Source organism: Arachis hypogaea, chromosome 7 (genome assembly GCF_003086295.3).
Source record: "Arachis hypogaea cultivar Tifrunner chromosome 7, arahy.Tifrunner.gnm2.J5K5, whole genome shotgun sequence".
In the NCBI taxonomy this organism is placed as follows: domain Eukaryota; kingdom Viridiplantae; phylum Streptophyta; class Magnoliopsida; order Fabales; family Fabaceae; genus Arachis; species Arachis hypogaea.
The window spans coordinates 5,345,677-5,366,363 of record NC_092042.1 but is presented as its reverse complement, the minus strand read 5'-3'; the positions used below and the strand labels follow the sequence as shown (position 1 = coordinate 5,366,363).

General features: G+C 28.5%; 2 protein-coding genes and 1 pseudogene across 4 annotated transcripts; all 3 read right to left on the bottom strand.

Annotated features, from left to right (window-relative positions):
- Positions 1–257: 257 nt before the first annotated feature.
- Positions 258–2,326, bottom strand: LOC112703914 (uncharacterized). Of its 2 annotated transcripts, XM_072198604.1 has the most exons (9): positions 2,291–2,326; positions 1,988–2,174; positions 1,733–1,849; positions 1,547–1,600; positions 1,351–1,441; positions 1,025–1,250; positions 848–941; positions 736–771; positions 258–627 (listed from the first exon to the last, which is right to left on the bottom strand). In XM_072198604.1, the coding sequence occupies exons 2-9, from the start codon at positions 2,140–2,142 to the stop codon at positions 528–530; spliced, it is 873 nt and encodes a 290-aa protein (XP_072054705.1). In that variant the 5' UTR covers positions 2,143–2,174; positions 2,291–2,326; the 3' UTR covers positions 258–527. The 2 variants fall into 2 exon arrangements, with proteins under 2 accessions (XP_072054705.1, XP_025611316.1); XM_025755531.3 differs by lacking the exon at positions 2,291–2,326 and having other exon boundaries at positions 1,988–2,277.
- Positions 2,327–5,173: 2,847 nt separating this feature from the next.
- Positions 5,174–13,395, bottom strand: LOC112701027 (uncharacterized; annotated as a pseudogene).
- A 2,303-nt stretch (positions 13,396–15,698) lies between these two features.
- On the bottom strand, positions 15,699–19,343 carry LOC112702161 (uncharacterized). 2 transcript variants are annotated; one of them, XM_025753085.3, is made up of 7 exons: positions 18,229–19,343; positions 18,029–18,100; positions 17,685–17,777; positions 17,518–17,581; positions 16,681–16,826; positions 16,424–16,528; positions 15,699–16,321 (listed from the first exon to the last, which is right to left on the bottom strand). In XM_025753085.3, exons 1-7 carry the CDS (start codon positions 19,131–19,133, stop codon positions 16,183–16,185), a joined length of 1,524 nt encoding a protein of 507 aa, XP_025608870.1. In that variant the 5' UTR covers positions 19,134–19,343; the 3' UTR covers positions 15,699–16,182. The 2 variants fall into 2 exon arrangements, with proteins under 2 accessions (XP_025608870.1, XP_025608869.1); XM_025753084.3 differs by having other exon boundaries at positions 18,029–18,160; positions 18,229–19,315.
- Positions 19,344–20,687: the final 1,344 nt, after the last annotated feature.

Below are 20,687 nucleotides of genomic sequence, written 5' to 3'. Positions count from 1 at the left end.
TGTATGACCAAAAAAAACAAACCTTAAAACAGTTCCACGTCATCAACAGAATAAGTTCTCATAAATACTGAGAGAACCCACCTGCCAGTCCCAAATACCACTAAAAAAAAGGTTGATTACTATAATATTTAAAAATATTTGTCGAACTTACTAAAAATAGTTAAAAATTAATTTAATTTTAAAAATATAAAATAAATAATTATTTAATATTTAAAATTGGTTATAAAAAATAAATTAGACAAAAGTTAAACACCAAATTATAGAAACTATAAAATTCTACAAAAAAAGAAAAAAAAACCTGTAAAATCTGTCCAGTTGCATACACAAAAGGTGATCTAAAATAATCTGCTCTTGTAGCTATAAAACTATCACAATTAGCCTAAATATAAACATAAACTTAGTCTAGAAAACCTAAGCTAGCCTTACTGTATTCAAGTTAGAAAGTATTCTTTACAAGAAAATCTTCCAAAGGAACTCATACATGAGCACAGAAAGGACATTAGTTGTTCAATTCTTCTAAGATCCATTCAATGTTTTCTCTTTCTCCTGGTGGTTTGTTCTGCTATGACCTCTGGGTTTCTTCTGCGTGCCACCATAATTTTTGGAGGAGTGGAAATGTGATAACCACTGCACAAAACATACAAAAACAAATAGAAACAAACAATTTTCAATTAAAAATCATAATCCATATGCAGGAGATAAACATATTATAAAAAGAGAAACACTGACTCTTACTTCCAATACTCCTCCTTTTCTCCTTCACCTTCAGCACTTCAATTCCAAAATAAAAACAAGTCAATATAAACTCTTATAAATATAAATCACTATCACTAGAGAGAGAATAAACCTCAATTCCAATGATTTTGACTCAAGGGCTTTCAGATCCTTAAGACCACAAGTTTCACAGCACAAGGGAATGACTTCTTGGCTAAAATGGAGACCTACAACACATTCCGAACAAGCCGCATCATTAAGCGGGGCCAAAAAATTAGAAAACACGAAAGATAAATTTTAGTAATGATACCAGGTTGTGGGGGTCCTTCATACAGTTTACAGTAATCCACATGAGTTTCACGATTAGGCATTTGATGCATCCTGGCATAAAACTGCTTAGCGGTATCCTCTGATGCATTGGGCATGTTTTGAGTATATTTAGGCTCAGCTATAAAGTGCAGTAGGCGTATATAGCCAAGATTTTTGAAATAACGGCACAGTTTATCACGAGTACCAGTAACCTCGTATTGCTCTTCCTGAAAAACGAATAACAAGGAAGAATTTTTGTTTTTATTGTTTAATAAACGTACTATAATGAAAAGAAATGAATAGAGTAGGACTAACAAGTTAATTTACCTCTTTTAGTCCATGGTTGTAGTGTTTCATTGCAGCTAATGGATAAGGAAACATAGTCTCCATAAAGTACCTTCTCGCTTTCTTGCGATATCTGGAAGAATGCCCGAAAAACAAATGGAGGTATTATTAACAAATTGATATATGGTTACAAATCATAATTTGGGGGGGGGGGGGGGGTTGAATAGCATGCACTCACACTTCTTCAGGTTCAGTGCCTCTCTTAGCGCCTCTAACAAACATGTTCCTTTCCCTTTGATGTCAAAGAATTTGATTAGTATGAACAAGGAAATTTAAGTAATAATAACAATAATAATCTAATAATGTAATGCCATAACCTATAATCGAAAAAAGTTAAATGAAAAAAAAAATCATGCTGACTTACTTTTTTTCATCTTCACCACCTTCGGGTAAAGGGGCGTTTTCGTCTTTACCACCTTCAGGTAAAGAGGGCTCTTCGTCTTTATCACATTCAGGTAAAGGGGGATCGCAAGGCTTTTGTCTTTGATTTCAAACAAAATTGATTTGCGAGAAAAGGAAAATTAAAAAGAAATCAAGACATTGATAATGTGCTGCGTATTCTTATTAGGTGAACAAAAAGCATGAAGCTCATAAAAAGTAACAAGAAATCAAGAATGACCTGCGTCTGGGCCGACGTTTCTTGGAGCTATGATTGACTGAGAGTGGTTTGTTGGAGCTATGATCAAGCTGGACTTGTCTGGGCCTCAAATAGCGCTGGCCGACTACACGACCGTGACATCTGAGATTATATGGTATTGCTGCTGCTTGTTTCATGCTGCTGTTCAATTTCGCTTCTTCTACAGGTTCTGAATACAATAAGCAGAATGAATGATAAGAATTTAATGGATTTAATAGAGACAAAACATTACAGTCCTAGTAAACAAATTGGAAGGGTGGAAGGGAGAAGAATAAGAAAGGATACAGCGAAAATAAAAGATAGAAAAGGTAGTAAAACCATTGGAACGAAGTCATGGACTTAGAAATAAGAATGATAGATTATTACAAAAATAAAAAAAATCTACTAGACCTTCAAAAATTTTGTCATAATTAAAAAAATTACTATGCAAAATCATCTTTTAAGTTAGATTTTTCAATCTTCTTCATGTAATAAGTAAAGCAAATCACTCACCTCTCTAACTCTCTTAATCACACAATAAGATGAGCATAAAATTATTAAAAATTTTATTCATAAAAATTCTCTAAATTATTTTACAAAAAATATTTAAATAGATTCCTAATAGATTAGCTAAAAGATAAGATAAGATAATTTAATTTAAATATTCTAAAAAATAAGATAAGTAAATAACTAACTTAGATCAAATTTAATTTAAAATTAATATTCTTAAAAATACCGTTAAATAAATTAGAACTAAATCAAATCTTCTAAAAACCTTAACAATAAAGCAAATCTAAATATAAGCCTAAACATGCACAGTGGCACCCATAAAATTTATTCATTAAAAATTGTGTAAATTGTCTCACAAAAAATATTTAAATAGACTCTAACAAACTAATTAAAAAATAAGATAAGATAACTAATTTAAGGTAGATTTGATTTTATTGGATTATATCAGATTTAATTTAAATTTAAAATCATAAAAATATGATAACTAATTTAAATTAGAGTTAATCTTATTATATTAGATCATATTTAATTTAAATTTAAAATTCTTAAAAATACTACTAAACAAATAAGAACTAAATCAAATTTTCTAACAAATCCTAACAACAAAACAAACTAAAATATAGACCTAATAATAATTTATAAAACTAATATTAAATTTGTGTCTTTCACTAGACGATAAAAATACTATTGGGCCTCTTGCTTTCCTGACCTAGGCTTGGTTCGGTAAAGCTTTTCGAAAAGGTGTTTGTGCTTTATGAAAACACATTAGTAAATCAAAGACCATGTGCTTGTATTTGCAACTTTTAAAAAATTGCAGTACTTTTGAGAGCAACTAAAGTGAAACTTTTCAAAGTTGGTACGTGTTTTCAAATTTTAAAAGTCTAATATAACCTCATATATTAACTAATTTTTAAATTTAACGCTTAAATTTATGTTTTTTATAATATTTTTAAAGTTTAAAAAGAGTCAAGTATCACTTTTATCCTCAACATTTAGGATAAGTCCCAAAATTGTCCCTAACGTTCTTTCTATTTAAGTCCCTAACGTTTCAAAATTTACTCAATATTGCCCTGTCGTAGGAATCTATTAATAGAATTGACAATGGGACAAAATTGAGACGATTTTAAAATGTTAATAAATTTTAATTTTATCCTTCAATAATATCAATTTTTTACCGTACATAATTATTCAATTATTTTTAACCATATCTAAGTAAATTAAACTTAATCACATTACTTTTATTTTAAATAAATTTAAATCTCATTTTTATTCTCATCTCCACTTATTGTGAGAAAATATAGTTCCATTGAACATCTACAAAAGTTATTTAATTCAATAAAAATATGTTGATTCTAATATAATTATAATAAAATAATTTTAATATTTTTTAACTATATCATATAATAAAAGTAATAAAAGTCAATTATTAATTGTTAAATAAATGAACAAGTTACCAAAATAATTTATTTTGCACATCAATATTACTGAATTACAACTTTTAAATATGACATCGTAAATGTAACTTTTACATATCTATGAAAATCGCAAAAGGATTGGGCGGAAGGGGTATAGCGGTTAGCATTAGAACATGTAAATAGCTGTATTCCTCTCGCAGTTTGTGCAGTTTTGGCGTTCGTAAAGAAACCATTCGAGTGTTGCGGTTTCTTTTTTTTTTTTGTGTTCCAATGTAAATCGTTATATCCCATTAACGATCTACATATAATTCCTAATCCGTCCAACTCCTCTTACGATTTTTATAGATATATAAAAGTTTCATTTTCGCATGCAATATTTAAAAGTTGTAATTTCATAATATTGGTTTGCAAATAATTTATTTTGGCAACTTGCCCTAAATAAAATATGCAATATATATTGTACATGATCCTAATTTTATTTGGAGAAGTATTTGTGAAATTTGATTTTTTTTACAACAATGCTAAGGAACTAACTCTATATAAGCCAAGAATCAGCCAACTGGTAACCGGATGTTGCTACTAATAGGCACACGAATGTTTCTTTTTCTTATAAATTGGATGGTTTTGGATATGATTTCTATGTTTCATGTGTTACGCATTAATAAAACATAATTAATTATATGGAATCAACTAATGAATGATCAAAGCATCTGTTCCGTGATTCTCTTCTAATACTAACGTGGTCAACAATAATTTAACAAACAAATTAAAATATAAATTAATAAAACTAATTATAATTAATTATGTTGTTCCATTTTTGGCTGATTATTAGTTGGTTCCATATACTTTTCTTTTTTTAATATGATAAATTGTTAATAGAACTCTGTTAGAGAGATAATGAAAAATCCTAACGGCCACTTATTGCATATCCTTATTTTTTGAATTTAAAATGGAAAATTATTAAAAATTAATTAAATTAATGATGATCTACTTTTAATTTCCTTTTACCCTTATTATACACATTGTACACTAAACTCGATGTCTCCTTATACTTTCTCATATTAATAATATTTTATTTTTGTAAGAGTTTCCTTAAAGTTTGAGTAACGACACTGTAGCCATTTTTAGAGGATTTGTTCCTAATTCTCATTCTATTGGCATAGAAGAGCTTCTAGTTTAATTCTATGGTTCCTATACTTTATATTTCTCATATGCAGTTTGGCATGACATGAAAGATAAATCAATTGGGCACATGAAAAGGTTACAAAATGATTCTCACTCTTATTGTTCAAATTTGGCAAAAACATAAAAATAAGTACAATCCTCCCCTTTCTTTTTTCTTTTTTCTTTTACTCTCCCAAAAGTAAAAAGAAGGACCCTATTTCCCTTATGATGTAACAATGTTGCACAACTTTCTTCCAAGTCTATCAACTTATGTACAACATTTTTTGGAGACAAGAAAAGGGTGTCTCCACAAAGTGTCTCAAAAAGAAAGGAATCAGTTGTATACCATATAGAATTATATATCCATCAAAAGAACAAGAAACTTGCCAATCAGCAACCCTGCATCATCAAAACCACAGTTTATATAAATGTAATCAAGTTAGACAGTATTCTCCACAAACAACATTGGTTAACAAGGAAATCTTGCCAAAGGAACAGATTGGACATTAGTTGTTCAATTCTTGTAAGATCCATTCAAGGTTTTTTCTTTCTCCTGGCAGCATGTTTTGCTATGACCTCTGGATCTCTGCGTGCCACAATAATTTTTGGAGGAGTGGAAGTGTGATAACCACTGCAGAAAGCATACAAAAACAAATAGAAACAAACAATTTTCAACTAAAAATCATAATCCATATGCAGGAGATAAACATATTATAAAAAGAGAAACACTGACTCTTACTTCCAATACTCCTCCTCTCCTCCTTCACCTTCAGCACTTCAATTCCAAAATAAAAACAAGTCAATATAAACTCTTATAAACAAGTCAATATATATTACCATCACTAAAGAGAGAATGAACCTCAATTCTAATGATTTTGACTCAAGGGCTTTCAGATCCTTAAGACCACAAGTTTCACAGCACAAGGGAATGACTTCTTGGCTAGCATGGAGACCTACAACACATTCCGAACAAGCCACATCATTAAGCGGGGCCAAAAAATTAGAAAGCATGAAAGAAATATTTTAGTAATGATACCAGGTTGTGGAGGTTCTTCATACAGTTTACAGTAATCCACATGAGTTTCACGATTAGGCATTTGATGCATCCTGGCATAAAAGTGCTTAGTGGTATCCTCTGATGCATTGGGCATGTTTTTAGTATATTTAGGCTCAGCTATAAAGTGCATAAGCCTTATATAGCCAAGTTTTCCGAAATAACGGCACAGCTTATCATGATAATCAGTAACCTCGTATTGCTCTTCCTGAAAAAAATAATAAGAGGGAAGAATTTTTGTTTTTATTGTTTAATTAAAGGTACTATAATAAAAAGAAATGAATAGAGTAGGACTAACAAGTTAATTTACCTCTTTTAGTCCATGGTTGTAGTGTTTCATTGCAGCTAATGGATAAGGAAACATAGTCTCCATAAAGTACCTTCTCGCTTTCTTGCGATATCTGGAAGAATGCCCGAAAAACAAATGGAGGTATTATTAACAAATTGATATATGGTTACAAGTCATAATTGGAGAGAAAAGACTCAATAGTACTCACACTTCTACAGGTTCAGTGCCTCTCTTAGCGCCTCTAACAAACATGTTCCTTTCCCTTTGATGTCACAAAGAATTTGATTAGTAAGAACAAGGAAATTTAAGCAATGATAATAATCTAATAATGTAATGCCATAAACTATAATCGAAAAAAGTTAAATGAATAAAATCATGCTGACTTACTTGTTTTCATCGTTACCACCTTCAAGTAAAGGGGCATTTTCGTCTTTACCACCTTCAGGTAAAGAGAGCTCTTCGTCTTTATCACATTCAGGTAAAGGGGGATCGCAAGGCTTTTGTCTTTGATTTCAAACAAAATTGATTTACCAGAAAAAGAATATTAAAAAGAAATCAATATATTGATAATGTGCTGCGTATTTTTATTAGGTGAAGAATAAGTATATAAAGAAAAAGAATAAATGACTATTTGTATCCATAAAAAATGAAAACATGACATATATAATTACAATAAATCGAAACTAATCTTATATCCACGCAAGAGTGTTTTCCATGTGACAAAAGTTTTCTATCTTTGGATGGTTGAAGTGCCACATAGGATACTTTTATCAGCATCTTGCGAATATAAATTTAGTTTCTATCTAGTGTGAATACATATGTCACCATTTTTATCTTTCATGGATATAAATGTTCATTTATTCTTAAAAAAAAAACATGAAACTCATAAAAAGTAACAATCATGACCTGCGTCTGGGCTGACGTTTCTTGGAGCTATGAGTGACTGAGAGTGGTTTGTTGGAGCTATGATGAAGCTGGACTTGTCTGGGCCTCAAATAGCGGTCGCCGACTACACGACCATGACATCTGAGATTATATGGTATTGCTGGTGGTTGTTTCATGCTGCTCTTGAATTTCACTTCTTCTACAGGTTCTGAATACAATAAGCAGAATGAATGATAAGAATTCAATGGGTTTAATAAAGACATAGACTCCCAGCAAAAAGACTGGAACGGTGGAAAGGAGAAGAATAAGAAAGATTACTACGAACATAAAAGATATAAAAGGTAGTAAAAACAATGGAATGAATTAAGAATGATTAAAAGCTCTAATGAAAAAACTGAATTATTAGAAAAAGAATAGAATTTTTTACTATACCTAAAAGAATTTGTTTTTGATAACCTAGTTCACAAGTCAAAAGGTTGAAGAAATCACCGAGCAAAATTATTTTAGATCGAATCTTTCGATCAATTTTTTTTATGCAATAAGTAAAGCAAATTACTCAACTCACTTAATTATATAATAAACGGATATAAAGTAATTAAAAAATTTATTTATCAACAATTCTTTAAATTATCTCATAAAAAGTGTTTAAATTGACTTTTAATAAATTAGGTGCTTGTTTGGTTCTCGTTATTTTAATAAAAAAAGAATTTTTTATTTTTAAACGTGTTTGACAAATTTTTAGTAGTAAAATTAAAAAAATAAAAAAAATATCTGTTTTGAGAAACTTTAATTTACATCTTTTTTTTTAAAAAAGATATTTTTCATATAATAAATAAACGAAAAAATACTTTCATATTGTTATATTCAAACATATAATTCATAGATAAAAAGATCTTTTTGAATGAGATATTCAAACATAAAATTACTTTTACTTTTACATAAGATCTTCTAAAAAAAGATAAATCAAAAAAAGATATTTTTTGTAGAAACTCACCCAAATAAGATAGAATAAGATAACTTAATTCAAATCTCTTAAAGATAATATAACTATTAGGGTAGATTTGATTTTATTAAATTATATCATATTTGATTTAAATTTAAAATCTTAAAGATATGATAACTAATTTAAATCAGAATTAATCTTATTGGATTAAATTTAATTTAATTTAAATTTAAAATTTTTAAAAAGACTATTAAACAAAACAGAACTAAATCAAATCTTCTTGAAATGACTTAATCCAATGAATTTTATGAGTTACCGTTATTTTTAGCATTGAATAATGCTACATAGCCAAAATATTATAGATAATAAATAAAGATATATAATTAATAATATTTGCGTTTATAAGAGAGTGTAAATTACTCTCCTAATTTAATTGACACAATTAATTTCTTTCTATAATTATCTTTTCTCATTTAATTATACTAAAAGTTAATTCTAAATTTAATGTGAATCAAATTCCAAAAATTTCTCTCTCATTATTACTATATGCATTTATAATTTTATAATTTTTTTCTTCCAATTAAAAATCTCAAATTCTTATATTTTAAATTTTTAAAAAATTTTAAATCACCTCAACACATTTTAAAAAAAAATAAAAACATCTTAAATTTGACCGATTTCTATTTATTGAAAATTATAAACATCTAAAATTGTTGGTTTATGACCTGCAAAATAAAATAATAAATAATAATAAATTAGCACCAATTTATTGATTATAAATATCATGTATATAAAATATAAATATTATACGTATAAAAATATAGATATTAAATTAGAGAATTTAACAACTTCTATTATATAACTCATATTTAATATATAGACTATTATAAAATAAAAAATAAAAAATAAAAAATAAATAAAAATTAAAAAATAAAATTTTAAAAATAATTATTAACTTATCATATTAAAATTAATGAATAAGAATACCTATAAATAGTAAATAAAAAGTTTTAAAATTATGACTCTTTGGTGTACATATAAAATAATTTGAAATATATAATAAGACACATAGTTTAAAATTTAGTAATATATATAAAATTATGAATGTTATGAGTATAAAATTATTGATGTTATTAATATAAAATTTTGGATGTTATTAATATGAAATTATGGATGTTATGTATATGAACTTATGGATATTATAAATAAATTTTCTAATTGAATAAATTAATTTAAGTATGTATTTGATATTTTTTTTAAATCTAATTATAGTAAAATTTGAAAATATATGTAAATCAAAATAAAATCATTTCACTTTGAAAAATATGAAACAAATTTTTAAATTATCAATGATTTAAAAAATTATACGTTAATTTAAATGTATAATATCTTAAAAAAAATATTTTGAATGGGAAAGTATGAGGAGCCAATGAAATATTTATACAATGTGTACAATGGAAATTTATGGAGTATTAGAGATATAATTATTAGTGTTACATTTTTCTGTCAGCTGAAGCTTTTGGGATGAATGATATCATGACATGGTATTAAAGCGCTAGATCCAAAAGGTCAAGAGTTCGATTCTTGGTAAATCCAAAAATTAAACTATTTTTTCGAGAAGATGTTTATTATCCCAAATAGTCCATTGGCTCCCTAGCGGGATCCTTTGAATAATAATCTATTAGTACATATATGAAATAATTTAAAATATATAATAAAATATAGTTTAGAATTGTATAATATTAATTGTAAAAATATATTAATTATGAAAATTATGTGTATAAATCTATAGATGTTATATAATAAATAAAAAATATGTTTTTGTTATTATAATATAAATTAAAAACCATAAATATAAATTATGTATATTCATTTAATAAGAATGTAAATTGATAAGGTATGTATTTATAATATACTATTTAATATACAATTAATGTTTGATACAATAAATATTGTAATAATTAAAAACAGTAGGCGCGTGAGAGCATAATAAGTAAATTTTGTTCATCTAATTAAATAAAGTTAAAAATAGAAAATTTTAGCTGATTTTGGTTTCTAAGTTTGGTTACCAAACTTTTTTCTTTAGCATTATTATTTTTTAAACGAAGTCTTGATCTTCTTGATATCCAAATTCAATATAGTATAATTCTATCTCTCTCTAAATAATAAAAATATCCTCTTAAACACGTATCAATTTATATTTTCTCAATTAAATTTATAATAAAAAATCTGAAAAAATAAATAAAAATCAATCATAATTCTCAATCCAAACTCAATCATATACAAAATTTGGAAGAATTATTATCCGAAATTGGTGAAAAAAAAATTAACTAAGGCAACTAGCTATTTTTTTCAGTTGTTAACTTGTTATTCAAAACCCCCTAATCCAAAACACAGAGTAAAGAGGAGCACAACAAAACCACATTCAAAGAACAAAATATTAACAAATCAAAAAAAAAAAAAACGTAACCCTCGTTATGCTAACAATATATCACAACAAATAGAATAGAAAATTACATTTGTATAATTTGTGTATGATCTAAATTCTGAATATGAATTGCTTAAATTGAATTAGGTATATAAGTAGTTAAGTACCAATTACCACTTGGTATAACAGAAATCGGCAATAAATCATAAATGTATAGTGAGTTTTAGACTTTTAGTATGAGGCTGCGAAAACAAGGATCCCCATGATACGATTGTTAAAAAACATTGGATGGATAAAATTCAAATGTAAAATTAATTTTGAGTAATTGTTCATGACAAATAATGAAATAAATGATAGGTGAGTTTTGAATAAAAGATTTTTTTCGAAACATCTTTTTTTTAAATATTTTTTTTAAAATAAAAAATAATTTTATATTTAAAAATTACATAAATTTTTTTTGTCTAATAATTATGTTTAGATATAATAATATAAAAATAATTTTTATTTATTATGTAAAATATATTATTTTAAATAAAAAGTATTTTTTTAAAAAAATGAAAAATTTGTAACTTCTTAGAAAAAAAAATTTTATTTTTTATAGTGAAAAGAAGCACTGAATTTTTATGGTTCATTCAATTACTATTTCAAAGAGACTATAAATCCCAACACAACCATTACAATTGGTCCTATGATAATGTTCTACTTGTGATCTAACTATTATCATTTGAAGATGATGATGCCCCACAATAATATTAGGAGGATCACAAGATTTTGGTTGATACCAATGGTACAAGATGAAGATTTATTATGTCCTGGTGATGGAGTTGGTGCAACATTTTCAACATTAATTGCAACTTTCAAACCATTCCAACAGAAACCACCTGAACTCAAGAAATAATAGGTCTTCACTTCTTTCAGTTCAATGACATCTTTTCCACCTCCCCTTGTTATGTTCTTAATGAAATCTTTGTCTATGCAGTTCTCATAGCTTGTCTTATTCACTTCCAACACATTTTACATGTGCCTGTCATATCCAAAATCTATACCAATTATGAAAAGCGTTAGTTAATTATGTGAAATTTTATTCATTGTTCATATTATATTGTATTTTGTAAAAGAAACAATGAAAAAGAAAATCATTTATTTCTTGTTATTCTCTTCACCAAATTTTGGAAATATAAAAATGAAATAAAATTATGTTATATTTAAAGAAGAAATTAAATTGAAAAGTATTTTTATCAAAATACTTGAGGTATCGTATAACATTGCTTTCACGCACAAAGAATAAAATAGATGGAATTCTAATATTTAGATGTATGAACAAATATATATAATTTTAGAAAGGTTTAATTATTCTGTTGATCTTTATAGTTTTATTGAATTTTTAATTAGATTTTTATATGGGTTTTTATATTATATCAAATTTTGTAATAAATTTAAATTTTTTTTAATTTTGAATTTTACCTTACAAGATAAAGTGTGATCTTTCACCAATTATTTTATTGGTGGGACCAAAATAAGATATGAGAGAAAAATTATTTAAAGTCAAAAGATCACATTTTATCCTCTCAAAAAAATTTAAAACTTAAAAGATCTAAATTCGTTTGTAACTAAGTCTGTACCATGATAAAAACATTAGAATTAATGAAATATTCTGTTAAAAACTATACAGAATATTTAGTAAAGTGTTAGGTATATTCATTTTGTTTAATGAAATATTTCGTTAATTCTAATATTTTTGTCACGACAATGACTTAATTATAAAATCTGATTTGGTATAGGGGATTAATCAAAAAGAAAAAATATACATGAACATAATTAAAAATTTAATAAAATTATAAAAACCAACAGAATAATTAAGTATTTTAAAAAATTGTTCCTTAATTTAGTAGATGGAAGTAATTTTTTTTTTAAAATACCCAAAATTCAAGTGAGACGAAATATTTTGAGAGAAAGAGAAAGAATAAGAGTTCAGTAAACCAACTGAACAAAAATAAGATTAAGAATAGGGGTGAATTCGATTTACACTAAAGTTATCGAATCGGATCTAATATTTGTAGTTTTTAAGTATATGGATTAGATATAAGATATATCCGTAAAATAGAAAAATATTTTTAAAAGTTTATTTTTATTTAAAAATATCAATAAAATTTATTTTTTTATTCTTTTTAATATATTTACTCTTAAAATAATATTAAATATCTATTTCTTAAATAATAAATTAAAATAATACAACATATATGATAATTATTAGTTGAAATAAAATATAAAAAAATATTTACTTATTTATTTCTTTATTTGTGCGGATATTTACACAAAATCTATAATCCGATTCTATTAATATACAAATGGGATCACTAAAATACTGCAAATATACAGATCAGATCCGTTCCATAAATACTTGATTACTTGTCTAAAAAAAATTGCACAGTAACATTAAACCAGATAATTTCGCTCTTCACTGTCAAAATTTGACACCCACAATACACAGAAATTAAATCCAAGAATAATATTGATTTAAAAAAAAATAAAGAGAACTAGAACTTACATAGCCAATCATGCACATAAAAATGTTGGTGCATTGACCATTGTGTCAAATTAACATTAGGAGCCCAACTAAACTTGTTTCCTCCAACATAGTGCAATTCCGATTTTGCCATGTTTACCATCATTGAAGTCATCATCACCATCAACACAATTCTTCTAAAGATCACAGTCTCCATTTTTTTTTGTCCAAATCAAAGTCTCCTTGTCTTTCAGTGACAAAAGAGTTTAGACTTAAGAGAAAAGGGTCATAAAGAATGTAATGAATGTGATTAGCGTGCTTTTTTAATATTTATATATATGGAAATAAAAGGCTGGCACATATTAAGATGGCATGAGATCAAGTATCTATATTCATTCAATATATATGCACAATTTCACGGTGTCAAATTCGGCTAAATTTTTTAGTAATGGAAAAAAATGGTATGTAATTCGATCTCATAATTAATTGGTGTATTTTTTTATATGAATTTTATTTTATTCTTTTATTTTAAATAACAGATTGAATTTAAATTTGAGGGTAAGATTTTTATGGTGTATAAATCGAATAGTTCAATTTGTGATAAAATAAAATCTATTTTTATATAAAGTAAATTGGAGGGTCTGATTTGCATATACAAAAAAAATTTTAGTGTTGGAATACAAATCTAACCCTTAGATGTGTAAACTTTAAAAGAATAAAAAATAAAACCCACAAATCTGACTCTCCCATATATAGTATCAGTTTTGGTTCGAACTCAAATACAGTGTGCTCATCTTTAAATTGATTATTCACCATGATTAGATGTAAACTTCCAGATCCCCGACAATGATGTCAATGTTTTGAGGGTTATCTGAAATTCGGTTGCTTTTAGGTTTGGACGTGAAGGTCCAAACCCCTTTTGAGGCAGCGCCCGACTTATATTGGTGGCAAGTTATCGCCGTCCGAGTTTCTAGTGAGGAGATAGGTTAAGTTAGTAAGAATTTTAGGCAGATTTTTAGTATATTGGATTCTGAATATACTTGAGTGTTGTCAGTGTATTAGTAAAAAAGATAATCACTTTATAGAGTAGTTCTATTTTTTAAGATAAATGATTGTTCTTTTTATCTAAAAAAGTTGTTAAAATCTCTTCTCTAAATAAATAAAAAATAATAAAAAATATTTTTAAAGGTAGTTACTTATTCAAATAAATAGATCTAAACCTCCTTTGTTGTTCCGGTCGGATAAAAGTGGGGAAAGTTTACCTTTACATGATGGACATTTAACTTTTTTGGATCTCATTTTATTTTGAATCAGGTATAATACCAAATCGAAATACATTAAGTTTTCACATTATTAAAAAATACTACGTGTACTATAATACAAAAAATAAAAAGCGGTCAAATCCTCTCAAATTCTGGTATTTAATAGCCAACGGATTGGATTTATAAAATCAGATTAAGATAAATAATTTAAAATAAGAAACATAGCAATGAATCTAGACAAATATAAATTACCTATTTTTTATTTTTAATTTACATAGATAAATTTAGAAAAAATATTTGAGAAATAATAAAAACTAGCTCAAATCAGTCCAAAATTGTCTTATTTTATATCTATTAATTATTTCTGACATAAATCTATAATATTAGATGTAATAAATATGTAAATTTGGATGTTAAATATATAAAAATATAAATGATAAATTAAATAAAATAATTATAAATTATTATTCCCGTAATATTACTAAATTAAAAAATAGTCAAAATAATCTTTAAAAGATAACTTGACATTAATTTAGTCTTCGAAAAATTAAAAATTTTAAATTGACTCCTCCAAAAAGATATAATAGTGAACAAACTGATTTAATTTAGTTATATTTTTCAATTTTTCTTTGACTACTTTAAAATATTTGATATTTCAAAGACTAAATTAAGAGATACTTAAATTATTTTGACTATTCACACAATAAATTAATTGACTTCTAGAGCCGGATTGTGTTTTTAATTTTTATAGCATTCTAAAGAGCGGTTGAAAATGGAAGCAAATTTTCCAATAGGTTGTTTGATGGAATATTTTGAGAATAGAAACGGATTGTATCTTGATCATAAATATAACACGTACAAGACTAATATATATTTGTTTTGTCAAATGAAATCTCATACGGAAAAAAAGTGACTAAATATTGACCCTAAATCAAATCAACATTTTAAATTCATAATTGTTCATTCCTTGATTAGCCTCAAATTCTTTAGTAAATTTTAGTGTTAACTTTGATGTTATATCAAATTATATTAACTTTATATTTTTTACTCACTTCACTTGTCCGTTTAACTAAGTATTAGAAATTCGAATCTCACCTTATATATACATATAATTCATTGACCAACAAACCTTTAAATTGAGCTTAGATTCACGATAGATTATCCTTGGCATAACGGACTACCCAAAAAAAATTAACTTTGTATTTCTCATATGCAATTTAACATGACATGACAGATAAATCAATTGGGCCCATGAAAATGTTACAAAATGATTCTCACTCTTATTGTTCAAATTTGGCGCAGACATAAATAAGTACAACCCTCCCCTTTCTTTTTTTCTTTTTTTACTCTCCCAAAAGTAAAAAGAAGGACCCTATTTCCCTTATGATGTAACAATGTTACACAACTTTCATCTAAGTCTATCAACTTATGTACAACATTTTTTGGAGACAAGAAAAGGGTGTCTCCACAAAGTGTCTCAAAAAGAAAGGAATCAGTTGTATACCATATAGAATGATATATTCATCAAAAGAAGAAGAAACTTGGCAATCAGCAACCCTGCATCATCAAAACCACAGTTTTTATAAATATTTGAACAAAAAAAAAAAAAAAACAATCTTCCCCTTTCTTTCTTTTGCATTCAAACCCAAAAAGCAAGGCTGCTACTCCAAACACACAATGTTAAAAAGTTGTTAGAGCTCTTTTCAAAATTGGGATGCCATCAAAATTGGGACACTCGGGGCCTAATCGGCGTCCTCTTTCACCGTGTGCTTTTCTTTGGCGCGGAAATCGTCCAAACTTCGGTAATCTTCTCGGAGCAACCTGTCCAGCTCAGGGTGCTTATTCAACGGTTCGCATGCCTTGCGATAGTGGTGAAATGCCCTGCCAATGATGGAAACATGAAAATATCGCATGAAATCGAGAAAACACTTTAACACAAAATTCGAGTAAAATAATTAAGAAGCAAGAGTAAATAGGTTTCACCAGTATTTTTCCAAGCCATAGAGATTTCCCTTCTGATAGAATTCCAGAGTAAGCTGTTCAAAATCCTTGTACAGATCTTCCCTGAATTCCTTCTCCAAACCATAACTGAACACGAGTTACTCGAAAATTAGAACAATACAATACCCATGAATGCTTTAAAATTATAGTATAACATACTTATCTAAACTAACATTTGACTGTACATGAAAACCTTGAAATCATTCTACAATTTGAAAAGTATAATATGACATTGATACCTGTAGAATCTGAAAAGACATTCTATGCCATAATTATAATTGGCAGCTGCATCTTCCTTTGCCAGTTTCTTAAATTCATTATACATAGAAGGAACAAACATGTCGCGAAGAAAATAGCACCAAAAGCGGTATAGTGCATTCATTTCCTGCATAGACAAATGCAAACAAAAGGGGGAAATGTCTACCGGAATTAGCAAGTAATGTAAAAGGAACATAATGAACAAATACAAGTATTAATTAAATAACATAAAAATTGTATTAAAAAAAATTGTCATGGCCTAATTCAAAAGACCAAGCTAATGAAGCCCAACATCATGTTTGATATTTTGAGAATGCTGTGTGATGTCCAAAATCTTCAGAATAGAACTCTTAAATTCAAGTACCGAAAAATGGACGACGCTTTAAACATAATTTCACAGTAAAATTAAAAGGTTTACCTGTGTCCTTAAGGTAGATAAATTATTGTTTATACTCATGAAAGTATAAACGTTGAAACAAATGTATTAATTTAAGAATAAAACGACAATCGTAACCACGAAACACGGCCTACGTGTGTCAAGAGTAGCCGGACTTCGGTTACGCAATTATCCGTTAGGATATTCTTGGCACATAAAAGCCATTTTCCGTAGTTATAATTGTCATTTTATTCATATATGGGTACATTTGTCCGTGTCAATACATTTTATTGGTACAAATGGTAATTTTTTAATATATTTGTTTTGCATTTATTAACTAAAGATATTTAAAATTTTTCGTTAATAGGAAGCTTATAGCTAAACCATAAAAATAATAATATCAAAAAATATAGTTGTTCATAAAAAGTTGACAGAAGTCGACCTCACTGCGACCGATTCCAAGTGTCTTTCGATCATTCAAGCATCGTTTATGATACCTCACGTACCTGAAGGGAAGATTAAGTTCATGAGAAATTTTGAAATTACAACATGTTCAATATAGTCCTAGTCCTTATTATACGTATATCGTAGCCAAGTATGAGAACGTACTTCTGCTGTTTGAGACGGTTTCCTTCTAAAAGTTGGTGACTTGGATGCTGAAAAGGAGGGAAAGACTTTGGCATGGTGGAGCCCACAGGAGGACTGCTCGAAAGACCCCCATGCGGTGAATAAGAGAATAATTTAAAGGAACGGCAATTTTATTGAAATTTGATCAAATATTTAATCAGTAAAAATAAAATGAATAATTTTATATTTTTAAATAAAATTTTACATTATTAAAATCATCAATAATAACTAAATAATAACTAATTAAAGGCTACAAATAACAAAACTTATTGAACCCAGCGCTCCTCGTATTCATCATCTAAGAAAATATGTTGTTTTGAACTGACCTTTGAGGAGGTGCGGAAGAGGAGTTGGTAGAGAAAACCCGCTGCTTTAGAGAAGTGGAGCCCACATGAGGTCTAGAGGAAACAATAACAGGGCGGTAATTAATCAAGCTTGGATTACGAAACATCCAGTTCCTGAAAGGAAGGAGTTTTGAGATCATGCCCAATATACAAATAGAGAGTAACGACATAGCAGCCCTTACTTGTGTCGTTGGAAACCAAAACGTATTAAAAATTGGTGAGTTGGATCCGGAAACGGTGGGAGAGACTGATCTTCGATTTCATCACGTCCTGTTGGGGTTGGAGCATCCAAAAGAGGACTACTGGAAAGACCAGAGGAACTATCATCCTCATCATCATCATCATCACTAGCCGGTGTAGTAGCACTGTTAGTGATTCCGTGGTTTTCACCTACTACAGAGGAACTGACATCTTCATCATCATCATCATCGCTGGCTGGTGTAGTGATTCCGTGGTTTTGACTAATGAGTTGCAGCGAAGCTACATCGAGCACCGTTTCTCTAATAAGACGCTGATGAAGATGGTGGACTGTTGGAGCATCTGCATAGCACTGGAGAACCACGAGGCAAAAACAGACAAGTATTCCGATCAAACCTCCTACGAGCAACTTTATCTTCATCAGTTGTGCGATCGCTAATCCCATGAATGATTCCATTAGTTCCTCGAACACAAACGGTATGTGCCTTGACAAGCAAAGCCAAGTTATCGCGAACGCCATGTAGGAAACCACGCTGTATGCATCTGGTTTCCGTTTATCGGAGTAGTAGGATAAGAAAGTGGTAACCACCATAATCAAGAATGAAATCAATGGTCTGAACCGTGGGTTTCTTGAGTAGCGTTTCCAATTCCTCGCTATGGAGAGAAGGATTCTGAACTCTGCCCAATACTTTGCAAAGAGGATGACAAGTAGTAATGGGAAGATATTGAATAGGATGTAAAGAATGACCTTCCATGGTTTCCACGCACCGATCAAGTGGTTGAGAGAGGAGCTCAGAGCCAAACAGGTTGATCCAACTACCGCTGAAACAGCACTCCCCAATCTCCAGAGACTTTCTTGCTTACTCAGCTGGCAGAGCAAGGATGCCATTCTTCATCTTCTTCTTCTTTGACTGAAAACTGCTTCCATTTAATCAATCCTTCAACTCGTTCATTACATTGAGTTGAGTTGCTGTTTCTTTGTGTTTAGTTGAAATTTCGAAGAAAACTACTACTAGCTTTCCGCTTGTAACAAAACTCCTTCAACTCGTTCATTACTCGTTTATTATTACTACTCGTTCCTTCAACTTTTATGTATTTTATTTTTGGTACACAAGAGTACCTACATAAGAGTATACAAGAATAAGTTATATTTTATTTTTAGAAAATAGTTAATTTTTTTAATTTATAATTAAAAATTTTTTTGTTAAATATAACTTATTCCGGTATATCTATGTATTTTTGGAGACGATAACAATAGTTGGCATTATTAAATATGATTTGTTTTTCTTAATTTATAATTAAAATTTTTTTTTGAAGAAACCATGCTTGTTATTTGTGTATTTTTGTGTACTCCTATATACTGTTTGTAGATCTATATACTCTTTTAAATACGATGATATGAATTAAAAATGTGTATTTTAAAAATTTTAAAAAAAGTTTAAAAAAAGGTAAGACGAATTTGCTATTTTTTATAGAGTTAGTCAGGGTCGACGAACTTATCCAAATACAAAAAAATCGTATTTAAGAAATTAAACTCTAAAAATTGTGTTTGAGAAAATACTAAATTTTTTATTTTATTTAAAAAAAAAAACCATTTCTATGTGACTATAGAGTTTACATCTAAAAACAAGAGTTTGAATTGAACGCGTACTCTATACAATATAACTTTTTTGTTAATATTAGAGTTGTTTCCCGGAAATTTACAAGAAACCAGGTTGTTTCCTATTCTTTTACCTACTTCCATTTTGTCTTCTAAACAAATATTATCATATTGCAAATTGATATTATTTTAAAATTTCAATATAAATTATGTTTTTTGGATTACATAAAAGTTGGTTATCGATTATGATAATATATCAGAAGATTAGAAGGTACATAGTTTCTCTTTTTTATAATAGGATAGAGAATTATTTTTTAAAAGATTTTAAAAAAATTTAAATTAATCTATGTTCAGTTGGTCGGTTGGTTTCTGAACAAATTAGAGAGATATTGAGTGTACGGACATGAGATATGGATATGAGTTACTCGTGCGTGGTTGGACCTCCTAGGCAAATATTGGAGGGCGAGGGAAAGAGCTTTGCGATCTCCCGGGTTGAAAGAGCGGTGAGAGGGAGAGCCACCTGCAAAAAGGGTCTCCGACGCCCAAGTCAAAATCCGTACAAGATGCCAAGATGGCAGAAAAGGTGAGGGTGATGTGTCGTACCTCGGAGGAGAGGTAGGGCCCTCTCTATATATACTCAGGGCTAGGGTGGGTCCTATAGGAGCAGACCCACCTTCCAGGAAATTTCCTTTTCCCAGCTGGCTGGTTTCACGTAGATAGAGAGGTGACACGCGGACCCAAATTCCTACACAGCTGGGTTGGGTCGGAACAGAGCCCCCAACGCCCCAGCTACGTCGACAAGTGCCGTTGGTGGCGCGTTCTCCTCAGTTTCCCCCTCGCTAG